The following is a 20,477-nucleotide window of genomic DNA, read 5'->3' on the forward strand; positions in this document are numbered from 1 at the left end:
AATCCTCTTGAAGAAGTGGAGAATGATATGAACCAAGAGACATCAATCATACAATATACTTCAATGAAGATGTGAAGAAAAGGTTGTCAAAATTATCAAAAGATGTTTCAATTCATGCTACATTGAAGAAGAATGAAGTTTGATTGTTGTAAATTTTGGGTGGGTTACAATTTAGAGTAATTTAGAGTTATTGTATTTTAAGACTTTTTATTTAATTTCGGTTACATTTACATAATGGCTAATTATGGCCATAAAGTAGGAATGTTACAACTCTTGGAATACCTTTAGTAGTTTCATTTTTGAGGCTATATAAAGCCATGTATGTTGTATTTGTAAGGTAGACTTGGAAAATATATAAAAAGAAGCATTTGTGCTTTTCTTTAGCCAATGGCTAAGTTTCTTTGCAATTCTATGTAGTTTAGATTGCATGTAGAATCATTCAAGCTCGACATGATCAATCTTGCTTGTGGAGTGATTCGAATCTCAATCAAGTGTTCTTGCCTTGAGATATTCGATCAACAAGGTAATCCGAATCTTATTCCCCTTGTAGTTGATTCCTTATCTTATCAACGGGTCACCACGTGGACTCAAGGGTAAAAAAAACCTTTCAATACTTCTTGTTGTTTGAACAGGGGACTAAAAGTTAAAAGTTGTCCAATATACATTTCAAAAAAAAAAAAAATACTACAAAACACATAACGAGAACCCGCGGAGTTACTTAAAAAGAAACGATTCGTAGGTTTTCCAAAAACGTCAAAATCATAACCAAAATGACATGGGAGAAGAGGACTCAATCTAAGGGTCCCCTTCTGCAGCTGCACGACTCCACACGTCCCCACCACCGACCCAGATCTACTTTTCTCTTGAAGAAACAACACAGAATGAGTATATAAACAATACTCAGTAAGTAACCTGCTCGTAAGCTCTTGTCGAATTTAGCCCTATTCACGGGATCCTAAGTTTTATGCTCGAATAGTCGCTAGCCAGAGACCTAGTGGTGCCTGACAACATTTAACTGTTCCTAAGATTAGTAACTACCTGCCACTGTGCCTCGCTAGGCCGGGTCAGTCACTACCTGTCTTACGCCCTTGTCGGCTCAAATCAGTAAAACTACCTGTCGTAGGAACAGTAACTACCTATCACTATGCCGCTCGGCTAGATCAGTAAAAAGGCCATGACTCGTCCCACTAAGCACCTCTGACGTGTTACCACAGTAATTTACTGTGATTACCCTTAACCCCTTGTGGGTGACTACAAAAACGGTACACTGTCATCTATGTGCTTCATAACTTATGATAACTAGCACCTAATAAATGATCCAACTCACAAAGGGTAACAATGTGCTACCCAAGCCCCACACCCAATGCCTAACAAAGAACCACGGTACGTCACCATGCTAAGTCACGTAATAACCATCTAGCTCAACATAAAAACATACCATCCCAAACGCCTATAAGAAATTTCACATTCATGCCAACGAAACTATATAACTATAACGACAATCAAAGTACAACCACACACATTATCGAAGTACCACCTCCATGAACTAACTTTATCCATTCCTAAATACGGTACTAAATTATTTGGCCACAAATCCAAACCGACTCCTACAAGCAATTACTAAAAAACTTGCTCTAGATGGTTACTTACCTGATTGTAGACTTCCCAAAACTTTATCGAGTCTTCAAGTGTCCCATTGACTAAGCTAATTGGAACTTTCCTATAATAAGGCATTATGGAATGTGTGAGTCAAGTACCTAAATCTGAATAAAGACGAATCAAATGGTGTGGAATGGGGAAAAAAATCGGGTTTGGGTTCTGTATAGGTGGGTTGGGTCGGGTCGGGTCGTGCCCCCTCAGTTTTCGGCCTCTTCTTCCCACCTTCTTCTTGATCTTTCTTTCCTCTCAGCCCCCCATGTCTTCTTCTCCACAAGGACTCACCAACTTCCCTCGACAATAACCTAGGTACACCGATTCAGACAAATGTATAGGGTTTTGGAAAGGAACAATGAAAATAACACCATTAGGGCTTACCGTCAGCGTTCTCCCTTCCTCAATCGTTCGGCCCACCGTTACTGACGAGCACTTCAAGCTCCGTCATTCGTCTCCTCCGCTCCACCCTCTCNTTTTTTTTTTTTTTTTTTTTTAACTCTAGAAGAGTAGTACAACTCGTCTTTCTCTCTCCTCATTTATTGCCAGCTATACGGCTAAGAATGAAGTTTCATGTTATAAATTTATACGGCTTACATTGAACAAGAATGAAGTTTCATGTTATAAATTTTGGGTGGATTATAATTTAGAGTAATTTAGAGTTATTGTATTTCATTAATGTATTTTAAGACTTTTTATTTACTTTAAGTTACAATTCCATAATGGTTCATGTCTTTAATAGTTTCATTTTGAGGTTATATAAAGCATGTGTTGTATTTATAAGTAGACTTGGAAAATGTAGTTAAAAAAAAAAAAAAACATTTGTGCTCTCTTTAGCCAATGACTAAGTTTCTTTGTAATTCTATCTAGTTTAGGTTGCATGTAGAATCATTCAAGATTGACATGATCAATATTGGCTGTGGAGTGATTCGAATCTCAAACAATGTTCTCGCCTTGAGATATTCGATCAACAAGGTAATTTAAATCTTACTCTACTTGTAGTGATTTCCACATATAATTCAATATACAATATTTTTTTCACGTCTTCATTAAAGCATATTGTATGATTGATGTCTCTTGGCTCATACATGGGAGCTCAATTTCATTCTTCCAAAAACTTAATTTTTTTAGATAGTAATTTGTGAGTATTTATATTTATCCACCAAAGAAACTTCCAACTTTTCAAATGTTGAGTAGAGGAGTGAGTGGATATGATTTACTCCCATTGCCCTCTAAATCTCCACAAAAAAAGTACGGTCACTTTGACCAATAATTTCCTACTACAATAAATTATGAAATTAAAATAATAAATAAATTTTTTTAACAAATTATCATCATTATAGCAACTTCATCTGCTACTTTAATTGTGCAAATATTCACCTTTAAACCTCCAAATGGTCCTTCGTTAACCGAATAAGTGTGTATAACATGAAATCTGAATCAGTAACACATGAAATGTAATAGCCCAAAAAAAAAAAATAATAATAATAATAACAAATAAAAATAATTATAAAAAAATATATACATCAAAATAATAATAATAATAATTCATAAATAAATGATTACTTAAAAATAAAAATAAAAATAAAATTTACCCACCTCTCTCTCCACTAACCTCTCATCCCAACGGCATCCTCTCCCCTCAACCCCACAATATCACACTTCGTACAAAAATAAACTGAAAAAAGTTAGAATTCGTCCAACAAATAAACAGAAAAAAGTTAGAAAAAGTAAAATGACGTTTCAGAAGTATGATGAAGATTTACCCAGAGAGATTTTGGTCTGTTATTACGGTAAAATATTATCTCATCCTTTTTCCTTAATAGTTATGGTTATAAGAAATTAATTTATGATCAAATTTCATCCATATTTTACTAGATACTATAATAAGGTTAGAATCAATAAAATTTTAGTGGGCAGATCTATAAATTTGTATGATAGTATCCATTGGCCAATAATATTTGTTTATGAAAATAAATATAGGATTAGAGATCTTGTTTACATCATTGAAAATGTTTATCTAATTGAAAATCTATTTACAGAATGGAGAGAGAGGGAAGATTGAGGAAAGATTTGTATAACAGAATTAAAAGTCAACAGATAGAACAAGAATAAGATGAATTAAAAAACCACAAATTAAATAGAGAGAGGTAAATACAGAGAGTGGTAAAGCCTAGAATAACTTGAAATAACTGTATCTACTCTTTTTTGTACAAAAGTAACGATGAAAAATAAGATTTTCAATAAAAATATAATTACAGACATATAACATTTCAAGACTTTTAACCATGGACGTAAGTTNAAATTACGATAAATGGCATGAAATATAACCCCGTTAGAATTATGTATGATTTGAGAACTGAAGAATGAGAAACAATATGACATGAATGATGAACGATATCTGAAACGATATGAAAAATGATATGATATGTACATAAAGCTAGAGGGGTTGTATTAAAGGACCATGAAAATGGAAAAGTTTTGGGACCTCATGCATTATGTGTGCTCATGCATTTGGGGGATACCCCTATCCCATCACGAGGGTACGGACACGTACATCCAATGGCAGGACAACGATCGTTATGCTTTGCATAGCGCTGCTGTGACGATTACTAGTTCTAGCGGGTATCCAGCCTAAGAGGCTCCCAGAGTATGCCCACCGGATAAGGAAAGTGGCCCAGTGGTATGCGAACTAGCTGGCGAGCCCATACTCACACGTATGGGCTGTGTGTAGAGTATATGGTACACGTCCAAAATTACCCGTTAGGATAGCACCGTAGGGAAAACGGAATGAAAGATAGGTCCCATCATCTCATTGCATGTGATTATTGCATTTAATTTCAATAGTGGGGTCACTTACTGAATATTTCTGTAAATACTCAAGCAATGTGCTACTACATTTTTCAGGTTAAGGCAAGACATTCCTGTACGGCTGACGACAACATCGCAACTTGAGATCATGGCACATGCATAGGATAATGGTATTTATTTTCCTAGACTTAGGCTAGAATAGGATGTTTTAAACTTAAACGCTTATTTATTTTATTTCGGGTCTTTTGTTATGTCGTTTTAAAGATGTTTTCGAAACACATAAGTCCATGGTTGTGTTTTAAGTTAAAGGTTATGTTTATGGAATTTAAATGAAGTCTTCCGCATTCAATGTTTATGGTACGTATACAGTAGCGACCTTAAATTAAGTAGAAAATTTTAGGTCGTTACATGAAATAATGGTTGAACCGAGTNCGATATCTGAAACGATATGAAAAATGATATGATATGTACATAAAGCTAGAGGGGTTGTATTAAAGGACCATGAAAATGGAAAAGTTTTGGGACCTCATGCATTATGTGTGCTCATGCATTTGGGGGATACCCCTATCCCATCACGAGGGTACGGACACGTACATCCAATGGCAGGACAACGATCGTTATGCTTTGCATAGCGCTGCTGTGACGATTACTAGTTCTAGCGGGTATCCAGCCTAAGAGGCTCCCAGAGTATGCCCACCGGATAAGGAAAGTGGCCCAGTGGTATGCGAACTAGCTGGCGAGCCCATACTCACACGTATGGGCTGTGTGTAGAGTATATGGTACACGTCCAAAATTACCCGTTAGGATAGCACCGTAGGGAAAACGGAATGAAAGATAGGTCCCATCATCTCATTGCATGTGATTATTGCATTTAATTTCAATAGTGGGGTCACTTACTGAATATTTCTGTAAATACTCAAGCAATGTGCTACTACATTTTTCAGGTTAAGGCAAGACATTCCTGTACGGCTGACGACAACATCGCAACTTGAGATCATGGCACATGCATAGGATAATGGTATTTATTTTCCTAGACTTAGGCTAGAATAGGATGTTTTAAACTTAAACGCTTATTTATTTTATTTCGGGTCTTTTGTTATGTCGTTTTAAAGATGTTTTCGAAACACATAAGTCCATGGTTGTGTTTTAAGTTAAAGGTTATGTTTATGGAATTTAAATGAAGTCTTCCGCATTCAATGTTTATGGTACGTATACAGTAGCGACCTTAAATTAAGTAGAAAATTTTAGGTCGTTACATGAAATAATGGTTGAACCGAGTCTATCCAATTTTATAGATGAAGAATAAATGCTTGTTGAATCTTTTTAGCTTTGGATTTTGTAATAAGTCGAGTTGGAACATTTGGAATACCCTAATCCTTATCCTTTAGTAATCAATTAGCTTATATTTTTACCAAGTCGTTAAACGAAGAAATGTTCTACAATAATCTTTGTTATAACTTTTTTAAAGACATGTTCGTAGTGAAAGTATTATTTTTTCGATTATTCTTTTTTATGATTTAAAAAGAGGAAAAAATTAAGAAAAATATACCGATGCATTAATTTACGAGGAAAATTAATTTTTGAGTGAATTTTAAATATGAAATTTATGATGTGAATTTAATGTAAGTTTTAGGGTGATATATTAAAGTATATTGTTCTTGTTACTTGAACACGTATTACTTCTTTTAATGAATTTTATAATTATTTTTTTAACTTAATTTGTCCGTGAAAAAATAAAATTGTTGACTTTTTTACCATTATTTTAAATTAATTAATGTTATTTATGATAACAATTTTTTTTAGTTAAAATCATTTGATTGGGTGAATTTTGATTGTCTTTTAAAAAAGAAAAAAATTAATTATATATAATATATGAAATAATAAAAATTTTTTAAAAAAAATCTGATGTTTGGAGTACCCTTCCGACAACATTTAATTAAAAAAAAGATTGAAATATTTTTATTATTATTATAATAATTATTATTTACTTTTTACTTCGGTTGCTTTTGAACTCGCAACTAAAATGTAGTAGTTGGGGTTTGATCGGTAAAAGAGTCAAGAAAGTTTTTATTCAGATTATGAAGAGGCGCTGGTAAAGTTAATAGATTGAGATTATTCAAATTCTCGAGAGGTGTTTGAGGGTGGAGTAGATTGAGATTGACCGAACAAATTGTTTAATGTTTTGATAAAATTAATTTTCATATTTTATATCGATTTTAATGGTAGTAAAAAGTTTAATAATTTTTTATTAAGTGAATCCAATACAATCGTTCGTGATATTACACGAACATGTGCTCGAACAATCTTAGATGTTTTATTATTTAAATTATTGTCTAATAGGTTAATATTTTTTCTCTCAACATTTATTTTTAATAATTATTTATTATTCTCTAAATAAAATTGGGTGTTAATATTCATAATAGTAAGATCAAACAAAAACACTCAAATTCATTATATTAAAATTTGATCAGTACATTTCAAATTTTGCAAATCAAACACATTAACGAAAGACCATAATTCTAAATTATCATTTATTCAAAATTTGTAACCATCTGTAGTTCATATTATATGATTGAGATATCTTCATCCATATCAAAAACGTTGAATACTCAAGTTATAATTAGGTAGCCTCTTCGATGATTAAGTCATGCTCTTCTTCAAGGTACATACTCAAACTTGCATGAACCATGACCTGCCAAGGAAAGGAAGATTAGTTTAAGGAAAATGTATAAGCAACTTCACCAATAAAACTGTGAGATCCACGTTGATTGGAAAAAGGAACGAGTTTCAACGAGAACTCTGGGCTTCGAAAGGGGTGGATTGTGAAATCCCACATTGGTTGGAGAAGAGAACGGAACATTCTTTATAAGGGTGTGGAAACCTCTCGGGGGTGGATTATGAGATCCCACGTCAATTGGAGAGGGGAATGAAACATTCTTTACAAGTGTGTGGAAACCTCTTGGGTAGACTGTGAGATCCCACATCAGTTGGAGAGAGGAACTAATCATTCTTTATAAGGGTGTAGAAACCTCATAGGATTGGATCGTGAGATCCCACATCAATTCAAGAGGGGAACGAAACATGTTTTACAAGGGTGTAGAAACCTCTCGGTGGTGGATTGTGAGATCCCATATCGTGGTTGGAGAGAGCAAGGATGTTGGGCCCCGAAGGGGGTAGATTGCGAGATCCCACATCGGTTGAAGAGAAGAACGAAACATTCTTTATAAAGATGTGGCAACCTCTCCTTCCCAGACACATTTTAAAAACTTTAAGAGAAAACCCGAAAAGGAAACCCCAAAATGAGTCTGTACTGTTACAAAAACTATATAGAAAAACTCAAAGAGAACAATATCTACTAGTGATGAGCTTGTACCGTTACAAAAATAATACAAAGATCAAGAAGATGGGTTCAATTAAGGACACTTACTAGGATTGAGAGCGGTGACCATGGCAGCGGAATTGAAGAAGCAAGAGGCACCCTTATGCTTAAACTTTTGATAGTAACTATTAAAAGCATAAGAAGCATGATCCCTAACAGTGTTTGGGTAAAAACAAGGACGCTTCACTTGAATATCACCACAATCCGCTCCTCCTTTCCCACAAGCCCAATCAAGAGCTCTTTGCAGCTCATCATCCGGCACTTGCTCATCAGCTATGCACCACTCCTCCAATTGCCCCTCTTTCATAACCCAACACAAAAAAAAAAAATCAAACCCATTTTCGAGGAATACTATCTCCACTGGTATGAGGACTTTTGGGGAAGTCCAATCTAAAACAAAGCCACGAGAGCTCATGCTCAAAATGGACAATATCATACCATTGTGAAGAGTCGTGATTCCTAACAAAAACAAGACAAACAAAAGAAGCTAAGTACCTGATCTTCGTGGAGCTACGATGAAAGCGAGCAGCACAGACAGGTGGAGAATGGTGAGCCGAGTAGAACGAGAAGACATTGTAGTGTTTTTTTTGTTCTAAATGATCTGTGTGGCCATGTTTCAACAAAGGTTTGGTCTTTAAGAAATGACAGGAGGAGTTCACAGCCTTGGAGAAAGTTAAGATTCATTTCTTCAAGCTTACGTCAAAGAAACACTTGAAGCTTTCTTTTTTGGGAATCATTTAGGTTTAAACATAGATTTGGAGTATAATAATTGTTTGAACTCACATGCTTAACACTTTAGTTGTGGGAAGAGGGGAATCAAGTTAGTGGATGTAACATAGTGGAAGGTGTGTAGATGACAAAGGCTAACATGTCTCATTAACATTACTTTATTTGGATGTGTTCTTGAAATCAAATATATATATATATATATATATATATATATATATATATGCATGTGTTGATGCACTTTGAACTCCCTTTGTTTTTTTTTTTTTTTAAAGTTATTATAATCGATCCATTTTTATTTGTCTTGGCTTGTAATCGATCCAGAGTTTAAAAACCAATCATGACTCTACTAAAAAATTTGAGCCATGTATAAAGTCGCTTCCATATGGCCATAGAGTCACTATGAGTTTGGAGGAGTGACCATGGTGCTTATCAGCTATTAGGTTACTTGTGTGGTCCCATACACTAGGATAGGTTTACAATGTAGATGCCCTCAAGAGAACCCTGCTCATTTCCACTAGATAAAGACACATGGTCGCCTCGGAGCGTTACACTATCCAGCTTAGGTCTGGCTCGATAGTAATGTGCATGTTCTCCTACCGCTTGGAAGGGTGCTAAAAGTTCGATCTAGGTTGCTAGTAGCCCTAATAGCATACCCGAGGAGATATGAGGAATAAACTCTGGTGATACCATTCACACTGCAACTAGGCCTGTTGAGATTTCTTAGTCATCCTTGTCACGAAGGTTTACTAAGTTTTTAGGGTGTATATGAGGTTTAAATCTCATCTCACATTGCTAAAACACTCGAGACTAACCCCTTGGGGCTAAGGTCTAGACCTCTGATCACTACTTATGATCCTTGGTTGTTTGGTCTACTAGAAACATATTGACCTAGGTCAACGTTAAACTACTCTAGTTCTCATCCAAATTTTCTTTCTAGAGTCTTAATCATGCATATTCTAACCACTTAAGGTAAGATATGCTCGCATATTAGCACGTTCTAACAATCTCTACAAGTAATATTGAAAAAAAAAAATTGAATGGTTACTTACTTCGGTAACATGCATGCATAAGCTTGCATACATTCATCATTTATAATCTCATAAAGGTTGTGTACCAGAAAATTTTTTATCATAATACAACATGACATCTCATACATGCACATCATCGTAATATGAAATATTATTATATTATGTCGTATCAGCATTATACATCTTATGTCATCATGTCATAATAAATCATCACTCCAACGTACCATCATATCAACATAACATCATCATAATGCATAATCGTATTGTATCAATTCATGTCATCGTATCATCATACATATCAATTCACATCATCATAATACATTATCATATCATATCATATCATCATATTATATAAGCATACATGACATGTGCGAGAGTCATTGAGCACGTGTTACATAAGATAAGTCTTCCAATCAAGCTGATAGTAAGACCACTTACTTGGTTGCCCTTAGCTAAAGTTCTATATAACTCCAAATTTGCTTGCTTTCGTCCTTCGGTAAAAATCAAATTCCATATTTTCATGGATTCTCAATTGTGTTAAATAGTAAAACTTAAATTAAAAAATATGTTATTTTGTTGGTTGTTATTAACAATTTAATACTTTTTCAGATCTTCTATTTTCTCTCTTCTGTTCACAATTTTTTTAATTAAGGTTTTTTTAGTTTCTCTCCTTTTAGTGATGTTGGCAATGAGTTTTTTAATTTATTTTTATTTTTAAAAAATGCTATCGTGAACTGATTTCTTAAAACTTATAAAAAGATTTTCGTCATTTAATTTCTAACTCAAACTTAATTAACTGTAACAAAATTAATATTATTCGATAAACGAAAAGAAAAATGTAAAATATGACTTACTATTACGGTCTCTTCGTAAGACAAGCAAAATTTTACTGTAAAATAAAATCAGTTTTGCATGAGAAGTTTTGCAAGTTTTGCGTGATTAGGGTTGGTTAGGGAGAGATTGTTTTGGGTTAAAAGTTTTGCCTCTAAGTTTTGTGTGATAAGGGTTCGTTAGGAGAGAAAGATTTGGGGCGACGACTTCTGAGAGGTTAGTAGAGAGGAGTTGGACTGTTACATCTTTTTATATGTAACCCGAACTCTCGAACTTCCGGCTTTCCAAACCTAAAACCCCCCTGAACTCTCGATCAAACCTAAATTTTTTATTTTCACAATTTTTCTAAATATAAAATTTTAATTTCTCATATATATATATATATATATATAGATATATATATATATATATATTTAAATATGGCCCTTTATCCAGATGTCTCATTTTTGTAATGGGCCGTGGCTGATGTAACTATTTTGGGCCCGGCCCATGAAAAGCCCATTCAATCACTCACACTTTGCATCGTCTTCAACTGCAGCGATTCGGCAACCGAGTTTTTGCAGAGTCCCACAGCAATATAGGGAGAAAGAGAGCCGGCGGAGATCAGATTCGGTTTCAGTTTCAGTTTCAGTTTCAGTTTCAGCTCCGGAGAAGACAAGATGAACACCGACATTACTGCATCGACCAAGCCGGAGTACCCGGTAATAGATCGGAACCCTCCATTCACCAAAGTCGTCGGCAATTTTGACACTCTCGATTACCTCCGTTTCGTTACCATCACCGGCGTTTCCGTTACCGTCGGCTATCTTTCCGGTGCCAATTTCTTCTTTCTTCTCTTTTTCTTTGTTTCTCTTCCTTTTTCTTTACTAATCTGGAAATGTGTTGTGTTATTTGCGTTTTAGGGATTAAGCCCGGGATTAGAGGACCGTCAATGGTGACCGGCGGTTTAATTGGACTGATGGGAGGCTTCATGTATGCTTATCAGAACTCGGCTGGTCGGCTTATGGGGTTTTTCCCCAATGAAGGCGAGGTAGCTCGTTACAAAAAATAAGATTGTGCGTTTTAGGGTTTTTTTTCTTCTGAATTTCGAGTTCCATTTGTGGACATTTTTACGATGTTCTACTTATTAACCATGCGACCGGGTTGTGTCAATAAGCTAAATGAAACTTCACTCTGTTTCTGTTTTGCTCCTTTTCGTCTAAATGAAATAGTTGAAGACTTTACATGATTCTTTGTTTTTGATCCATAAACAAAGATGGCCGTTAAGGGGTTTGGAGAAATGAACCATATACTTATCTTTGTGCAATTTGTATGTCCATTTTTTATTTCCTATGTTAGTTGGTATGGTTAGAATATAATATCTCTTGCCAGATTATCATAAACTCGAGTTGATTTCCAGAGTTTCAGGGTGCGACCAGGAAATTGAAAGTAGTACGCAGTAGCTTTAAGAGGGAGACAAATGTTCTTTATTATCCAAACAGTATTACACCAATGAACTTCAAAAGAAAAAAGTTCTCACACATTTTTCTGTGATGCTCTTTTATGTGATCTTTTGTGCTAGCATTTCAACTTTCAAGCAGTCTTGTTCTGATTAAGTGATTGTCATCCACAAATGTTAACGTTTTTCCTAGTAGGCAAATTTTGCTCTTCCTGATGTGGCTGTGATAGATCCTAGATATCAGATTCTTTGTTACTTTTCCATTGATGGCTGTCACAGCATTTCAGCAGGTAGAATATTTGGAAAGTTGGCTGACAATCTGTTGGATTATGAAATTTGTTTGTTTGAACCTTAGATGTTTTTAAGCTCCTGAGAAAGTTTAAGCATAATTTTTGCTCAATTTCCTTTTTCTTGCTTTGCTTGTTACTTTCTCATTGTTTTGGCTGTATGGCCTTTTGTTTAAACAGATAAAAGGTTCAATGATTTTTCTTTTCATATGATGAAAATTGGAAATGATTCATGATGTTTTGAATGCTTTCTTTAGTCTCATAAAAGGATAGCCTTCATTGTAAGTTCCGCTACTATTTTGTGCTCGTTGGATGGCATGATGTAGATTATATATCATTTTATCACCAACAAATTCTTTCTGATCTTACTCTTGCAGTTATGATTTCTTCTTCCTAACAGGAGGGATTGAGGGTTATAAATTAAAATTTTAATTTTTGTATGGTTGTTTGTGGGATACCCTTTTGTTTCTTACAGATATTTGATCAGACTAGATTAATGTAGGCTCTATAGGTGACTGCATAAACTTCGGTGCGGTGGAGGGTTAAACCTTCGATTTTAAAGAAAGAAATAGATATCGTTATAAACTTGGAATGTATATGATGTGTTTACCTTGGTCTTTGTGGATACTTTATAAACTCAACAAATAATTGAACACTTAGAATGGTTTGGATCATCCGGTGGTGGGATACTCTATGGTTCATAGGATGCCTAAATAATGTTGTTTCTTTTTTTCTGGAGTATAATTGTTTCTGTTTCTGTTTCTGTTTCTGTTTCAGATTCTTGGAAAATATGTATTTATGTGTATATGGAGAGAAATTAGAAGTGAATAAGTTATTGAGATACTCTGTTAGTGAGACAAAACTCCATTGGCAGTAGGAAAATGATGTGAGTATTACATGATTGATGACTTACCTCATGCCATTAGGTTGAGTCTTGAGGAAAGTGGTTTGTCAACAATGCTTCATTTTGCATCCCAAGATCCAACGATTGACCGCTATTTCTCACCTTTCTTGTAATAGACATTGAGATTAACTTCTTTATTCCGGTTTGTCTCAATTTTAGTGAAACTCTTCCTCAAGCAAGGCAGTCGATAAGTCATTGAAGGGTTTGTGTGAATAAAGGAATGGTCTCCATTACTCATTTTAAAGTGTCCCACGGTGATCTAATATCTTTCCAAGAAAATGACACGAGAATCCACAGTGAAGAAATAAGGAGACAAAGCCTACTGCTAGCAGATATTCTGCACTTTTACCTGTTACGTTTCAAGGAATGTTTCTCTCCAACAGGTATGTTTTGTAACACATCCACTAAGAAGAGTTGTAAGGAATATTTTGTTTCTCTCTCCAACCAATATGAGATCTCACGATCCTATCACATGCATTCGAAGAAAATATAACTTTTCTTTTAACTTTTCAACATGTATAGGTCAGACCCAAACAACTTTTTCATTAATTAATTATGAAAAGTAGTTGCTATATTGCAATGGAAACTGAGAATACAAGAAACAGGTGTGTGATCAACAACTTACCCAATAATACACACATGAATGTCTCCTCCTCCCTCAATAATGAATTGAGTTTTCAACTAACACAAATACATATGACATACCATTCACTCCTTTTTCCCTATCATCCAATCCATGAAAACAATCCCATTTTCTAAACCTACAGCACAACGCCCTCCCTCCCCCTGCTGCTACACTCTTCTCTTCAACTCTGACTAAATGCTTACCGTAATTCCATCCGTTCCCAAAATCGCCCGTTCCTTGTTTACCATAGTCGTCGGGGCAACCGAACAACTGCTATGTTTCGGCATAGGCTGCTGGGCTGTATGTGATTCTGCAGACCTACTACTAGGAACAACTATGCTGTGGTCGTAAACTCAACCTTGTGTGCTTCTTCTACTACAGTTCTTGCTGTCTCTATCACTACTTGCCCGCTAACATAATGTTGTCGACATACGGGCATATACGTGTCAGCACCACCAATCAGCTCCGTCTCTTTTTCTTCTGTCTTCCTTAATGTAAAGAAAGCTCGATTCCCGCAGATCTCGCATCGAGCAGTTAACTTTGTTACAGAATCGGCAAGCGGAATTATATCAAGAACTGAACCAAAGCTCCTCCTGTTCATGTTTTTCAGATAAACCCCAACACAAAAAAGCTTTAGCTGAGTTACTAATGCGTATTCAGTTTAAATCAATATGACATTTTATTGAATGTGTACAGGCCATCAGTTTTGAAGAAAATAATTCAAATATTTCGAATGAACGAACGAAAACTACGCCAGTAACTTTGATAATACCTCAAGTAATCCCCATCCAACCCAGCAACTATTACTGTTTTGCCATCCATATCAGCAGCTTCACGACAGAAATCGTAAAGATCATCGAAGAATTGAGCTTCATCAATTCCAATCACATCTAGCTATCATACCATTATCAAAACCGAACTAAAAATTTAGTTTACAGGAAAATCAGTATGCCCAATTAGTCAGCTATCTGCTCATTCTAACTGCAAACCAAATCTTTAGCCTCATAGAGAGATATCAAGCTTTCCTTAAGAAGGTAGGATTATCATACCTTGTCATAAGCACCTTCACCAAACTTTTGTTTGAAAGACGATAAGTTCGGTAATGCCCAGCAAGGCAACTTCATGCCATCGTGCGTCACAATCGAATCCAGTCCATATCTTGTGTCTTTATTCGACTTAATAATGGCTACACTTCTGTAAAAAATAATAATTCTTATGAATTGTACCCAAAAAAGAGGCTTCTACACCAATCAAGATACATCATAGCACAAATTCAATCCAAGTTATCAAATCCCAAGTAGGTGATCACCAGTGAACTCTTGTATCATCTCCAAATTATAAGATCTAACGCCAAATTGTACAATCCAACTGAACTGGTGCATACATTTGCAAAAGCCAAAAGGCATTGTGAAAATGCAAGTCGCCTACTTCTTGAATGTTTCTTTATTTTACAGTTCAAATGGAAACTGTTAGACCTTAGAACTTGGTGCAACAATGTCTATGTATCAGTAGCCTTGTTTCAAAGAAAGAGTCAAGGTCATATGGTCTAATGTTAAAAGGGCTGCCTTCTAGAGTGTTGAGAGCTACGTTAAAGGGGAAATTCTTTCAAAAGAGCTAAGGAAAACTAGGGAAAGCTTGGGATTTAGTTATTTTTTGTGCTTCTTTTTAGAGCATTTCCCCCAAAGAATCATAACTCAGCTTGTCAATTCCCCCGATTAACTCATTCGTTATCAAGAGGCCAAAACCCACATCATATTTCAGCCTAACCCCTCGGTTATCACCAATATGCATGACTCTATTATTGAGAATTTGTACGCATAGACAAGAATAATCATATTAGAACCGTTCAAAACTGTTAAGAAAGAGAGATATAGGTTCATTCTTAACATGGTATCAGAGCGGGAGAAGAGGAAGAACGGAAGAACGGAAGAAAGTGACAGAGAACGGAACAGAGGACTTTCAATCCCATTTTTGTTTCTCATTCTTAACATGGTATTAGAGCATCTTAACACAACCTTAGAATGCCAATTTCTTCTCATTTCTTATTGGATACCCTCATGCTATTATTGAAGCCAATACAAATTCTCCCAATCTATTAGCAAACTTACCACCTACTATCATACCAATAAGCCCCATTTCCATTAATCGTAGAAACTTAGAAATACAAGCGAGACAAGTCCAAAAGAGACTAGAGAAAACATTACAATAAACACTCGCAACCCATTAGATTAATGAATAGAAGCACAAAATCAGAGCATAAAATACCTGCCATTGATGCTCTCGGACTGAATCCGCCGAAGAAGGGAGGTTGTTTTCCCAGCAAACATCGGCCCTACTATCACATGAACCTCGCCGGAGGGCAGTGACAAAGAAGCTACCATTCGGGCACTTCGTTTCTGGGTTGAAAACCCCTGGTTTCTGGGCGTTTTCAGAGAGAAAAAATTGGACAACTGAGTGAATATAGGGTTGCATTGCGTCGATTTAGAAGCCAAAGAGAGGGTTGGAGAAGCGGTAATGGGGAAATAGGGCGAGAGGGTTGAGAAAGATGATGATGATACGAAGGATTTCATCTTAGAAATGGGTAGCATAAGCGTATTGAGGAGGGTTTTGATGGGGTTTTGGCAAAGGGTTGAGAAAGGTCTGTAAATTTTGATTTGGAGAGCGGAGAGGTTGGGGTTTGGTTTGCCCCAAACTCTGCTTTGTTGAAGCTACGTTCCCAGCTCAGCAATAAGAATTGAATTAAATTATACAAAATTAAATGTTTTTTTTTTTTTTTTTTAATCTAAAATTCAAATTAAATTAATACAAATACCCTTTTTTAACTTTACATTTTTTCAAACATATATATCTAAATTTTTAAAAGTTTAAATAATATTTTTTTTAACTAAAAAAAATCTAAAAAATACCATTAAGTTAAAAAAAAATAATAATAAATAAAAAAACGACATTCGCCTTGAAAGACCTTTTCTCAAAAGAAGACGTCTGAGATGCTTATCTTGTGACACTCGCCTATGCTATGACACTCATACATGCCACAAGATAGCTCACTTAGGCCATAAGGCCTAAGGTGGTGGAGAGTTAACACCATGCCTCCTGAAAGCATTTTCAATTCTTCTTGAGTAGACGTCATTTTTGGCGAGCAGACATACATCTTTGTGCATAGTCTGTCAAGTATTCGATTGATACCAAATTGGTGAGCTTTCATCTTTCATATCGACAGACTTAATTCGCGAGCCGCATACGAAACTCATATCGAAACTCCAATTTCTTAGGTTATGGTTCGGGGCCCTACCCAGCCATTTTTTAGCTTGTCTTCGACACTCATATCGCCTCATTCTCTGGAACCTTGTATATGCCTGGACTTAGTTTCATTGCGGGTGATGCACCATCATCCTCGGTCGCAAATGACCCTTCTCAATCTTGTCCCTCACGTAGTCGAATGGTCTCCCCTTGTTTGTCTTATGTGTGGGGATCACAACCTACTTTCTGTCAGTGAAGTTGTGACACTATGCATACATGACTCATGTGTGTACTATGACATGAATGAAATAAATAATGAAATGATTCGTAGTATATGCTTTGATTTTAAGCCATGGGGACCTCATTTATTTATATATGTCATGTGCATCGGGATACTTCTCCATTATGTTATGTTAGTACGGATGCATACCTTTGATACCTATGTTCGCCATGATATCATGCGGGCATTTTCCTCCGTGGTGTCTGACAACGCGTGTAGAGAAGTAGTATACGAAAATGAGGGATTTGCCTAATGGGTCTACCTGCATGTGTAGAGAAGTACTATACAACCAAACCCACTCGAGAATAAATTTTGAACCTAAGGTTGTAGACATGATTTTAGGTCACATTAAAACGTGAAACTATAGTTACATATGTTCGCATTTTTTCAACCCCAACAATGACATCACTTACTAGTATTTTTAAATACCTGTTCTATAATTATTAACTTTTTTCTACATAAATGCAAGCGACTCATGTACGGATGATGACATCTGCTAAAGAGGCCATGAAACAAAGTCATAGATAGTTTCTTCCGCATTTTAGTTATTGCTATGAACCACGACCAAGAAATTTCCATACCTTAAGGTCCAATTACAAGGACGAGAGTCATGAAGTTACAACAAGCTTTAATCACTTATATTCAAGTTATGGTGAGCTCATCAAATGAAATTTTTGAAGACGTTCAAGTTCTTCCTTGTGCAAAGTCGAACTTCAAGATAGAGATACATTAAATGCATTTTAATTTGCATTTAATGAACTCATAACTGAATTTATGGAACTTAATTAAAGGATAGTTACTAAATAACACATTTCTTTTATTCTATTATTTTAATTATAATTTCAATATTTGTTTGTCATTTAAGTTATTCTTAGTAGGAGAGTTAAATTATATTACAACGGTTGTCATATTCCATCATTAACTAACTATTTTAATAGGGAGGTTAACTATGTACTCAACTTACATAATTTCAATATTTGTTTGTCAGTGTATCGAGCTCATTTCATATTTATTCTCGTTCTTGTTTCTTTTTTACGCTTATTATTATCTGATCTAAAATTACTTTTAGTAAAAAAAAAATGCATTAATACTATTTTAAAAAGCAATATCAAATTTCATCATGCTTGAAAGCTAAAGTTAATGTTAAAAAATATAATTAAATCTAAAAAAGCCATTTTAACTCCCGATCTTTAATTTAGGGGATGATCATGGATTTATAAGAAAAGAATATATCTTCATTGGTATGAAATTTTGGGGAAGCCTAAAAGCAAAGCCATGAGCGCTTATGCTCAAAGTGGATAATATCATACCATCGTCGAGAGTCAGGATTCCTAACCGACCCAACAGAGTCATGATTCCTAACAAACCCAACAAAAAAAGTTTACCAACAAACTGACCCGAATCTTTTAGTTTTCCAAAAGTTAAACCCAATCATTTTTGTAGTTTGAATGGAATAATCTTAGTTGATATTGAGTCATACGAACCTCGCATTGACAATGAAAAGAACGATTAGCATTAATAGGTTTTGTTTATTTAAATGTTGTCCTCTCAAGTTGTTAGTGTGATATCGAAGATTGTTGTGTTATGTGGTTGGTAGCTATTGTTTTGGCTTCATTTCATATTCTTTTTTTAATTAAAATTTATAAATTGGTTTCATACATATAAATACTAATTATAATCGATATACAATATAAAATTAAATAGAAAAATATAGAAAAATAATCAAAATAAAGCATTAGGAATTGTAATATATATATAGTCATTTATTTTATTTTATCTAATCATTTAAATATTATATTTATCATCAAATTCTAAAAAAAGAAAAAAAAGAATAATTGAACTTTTAGTATTAATTTATAAAATACAATCACATGCTTTAAACATTTAAAGTAACTTGTTATAATAAGGTAGGTATCAAATTTTCTAAATAAATTTGAGCTTTTAATATATTATTAATTAAAAACTATAATAACCCTATGTATAATATATATTTGTTACGCCCACATCCACCGCTAACAGATATTGATCCCTTTGAGTTTTCCCTTTCGGGCTTCCCCTCAAGGCTTTAAAACACGTATGCTAGGGAAAGATTTCCCGACCCTTGTAAATGGTGGTTTGTTCTCCTCCCCAACCAATGTGAGACATCACAATCCACCCCCTTTGGGACCCAACATCCTCACTGTCACTCTTTCCTTCTTCCAATCGATGTGGGTAAATAATATAAAAAAAGAATTTCTGACTGTAAAGTTATCGTTGAACTATGCTTGATTGGGTTCGGTTCTGTAAATGAATTTTAATAAATGTAAATATATATTTTAATAAAAAAAGTGAAGGGAATACAGGGAAAACTTGTGAAATTGTAGCTTTGTATTCCATGTGTGTGACCACAAGCAATCCCTTTAGTCTTTACCCACTTTTTCTTTTCCTCTGCTCTCTATTTTCGTACTAAAAAATTTTGATTCGAAAAGAATTACATGGATTTAAATAATTTAAATGTTCTCGATCGAGAGGTTAAATGTTTGAATTTATCGTCGAATATGTTGTTGAACTAAAAATATTTGTATATACTGTTTATGTATTTGGGAGGAAAATTATCTCTCTAACTAAGAAATTAAATGTTCGAATTTGTTACTTATTTCTGAACTAGAATCTTTTTAACAGGTCTGTGACACCTATAATTTAGATTTTTTTTAATAAAATATTGATTTTTTGTGTTACACGTATGAATTAAATAATTAAATAGACTAAATTTAAAAAAAAAAAAAACTTGTTTAATAAAATTTTAAAAAAATTATACGTTTCAATTAAAAAAAAATCCTTAAAAATACTTATGAACTTTTAAAGGTATGATTAAAAAATTTAGAGATAATCCATGAAATGTCAGAATTTTTTTTTTTTTTTTTTTAAGGTAAAGAGTGTTCCCTTAATATTTAATAAATATTTTTTTAAAAGCATGATACTAACCTATAAAAATATTTTTAATTTCTTAAAAAAAATTAAAAAAATATTAATGAAATTTAGTAAAAGAAATTAAAATAAAAGATTAGTAACGGTCTTCCTTAATTATTATAGATTTCTTCTTTAAAAAAAAAATATAAGAGTAGAAAATAGAAAATTTAAATTATTTTTATTAATTTAATTGAATTAAAAAATTGAAAAAGAGTGGATAAGCTAAGTTCATCCTAAAATGGCTTAATTTGGGCAATTAACACTAAAAACTTCATTTTTTTTTTTTTTAATTCACATTGACTACTTCCAATCCACAAAATCAATAA

General features: G+C 34.2%; 3 protein-coding genes across 3 annotated transcripts; 1 reads left to right on the top strand and 2 right to left on the bottom strand.

The window, feature by feature from the left end:
• Positions 1-6,884: 6,884 nt before the first annotated feature.
• LOC111802402 (PLASMODESMATA CALLOSE-BINDING PROTEIN 5-like) lies at positions 6,885-8,455 on the bottom strand. Its single transcript, XM_023686750.1, has 3 exons — positions 8,336-8,455; positions 7,889-8,140; positions 6,885-7,153 (listed from the first exon to the last, which is right to left on the bottom strand). The coding sequence occupies exons 1-3, from the start codon at positions 8,412-8,414 to the stop codon at positions 7,119-7,121; spliced, it is 366 nt and encodes a 121-aa protein (XP_023542518.1). The 5' UTR covers positions 8,415-8,455; the 3' UTR covers positions 6,885-7,118.
• Positions 8,456-10,962: 2,507 nt separating this feature from the next.
• On the top strand, positions 10,963-11,717 carry LOC111801719 (NADH-ubiquinone oxidoreductase 20.9 kDa subunit-like). Its single transcript, XM_023685836.1, has 2 exons — positions 10,963-11,241; positions 11,331-11,717. Exons 1-2 carry the CDS (start codon positions 11,088-11,090, stop codon positions 11,477-11,479), a joined length of 303 nt encoding a protein of 100 aa, XP_023541604.1. The 5' UTR covers positions 10,963-11,087; the 3' UTR covers positions 11,480-11,717.
• A 1,889-nt stretch (positions 11,718-13,606) lies between these two features.
• LOC111801720 (thymidine kinase a-like) lies at positions 13,607-16,394 on the bottom strand. Its single transcript, XM_023685837.1, has 4 exons — positions 15,948-16,394; positions 14,732-14,876; positions 14,455-14,576; positions 13,607-14,275 (listed from the first exon to the last, which is right to left on the bottom strand). Exons 1-4 carry the CDS (start codon positions 16,268-16,270, stop codon positions 14,017-14,019), a joined length of 849 nt encoding a protein of 282 aa, XP_023541605.1. The 5' UTR covers positions 16,271-16,394; the 3' UTR covers positions 13,607-14,016.
• Between the last annotated feature and the right edge of the window lie 4,083 nt (positions 16,395-20,477).

The sequence above is a fragment of the Cucurbita pepo genome, chromosome LG09, assembly GCF_002806865.2.
Source record: "Cucurbita pepo subsp. pepo cultivar mu-cu-16 chromosome LG09, ASM280686v2, whole genome shotgun sequence".
Taxonomy (NCBI): domain Eukaryota; kingdom Viridiplantae; phylum Streptophyta; class Magnoliopsida; order Cucurbitales; family Cucurbitaceae; genus Cucurbita; species Cucurbita pepo.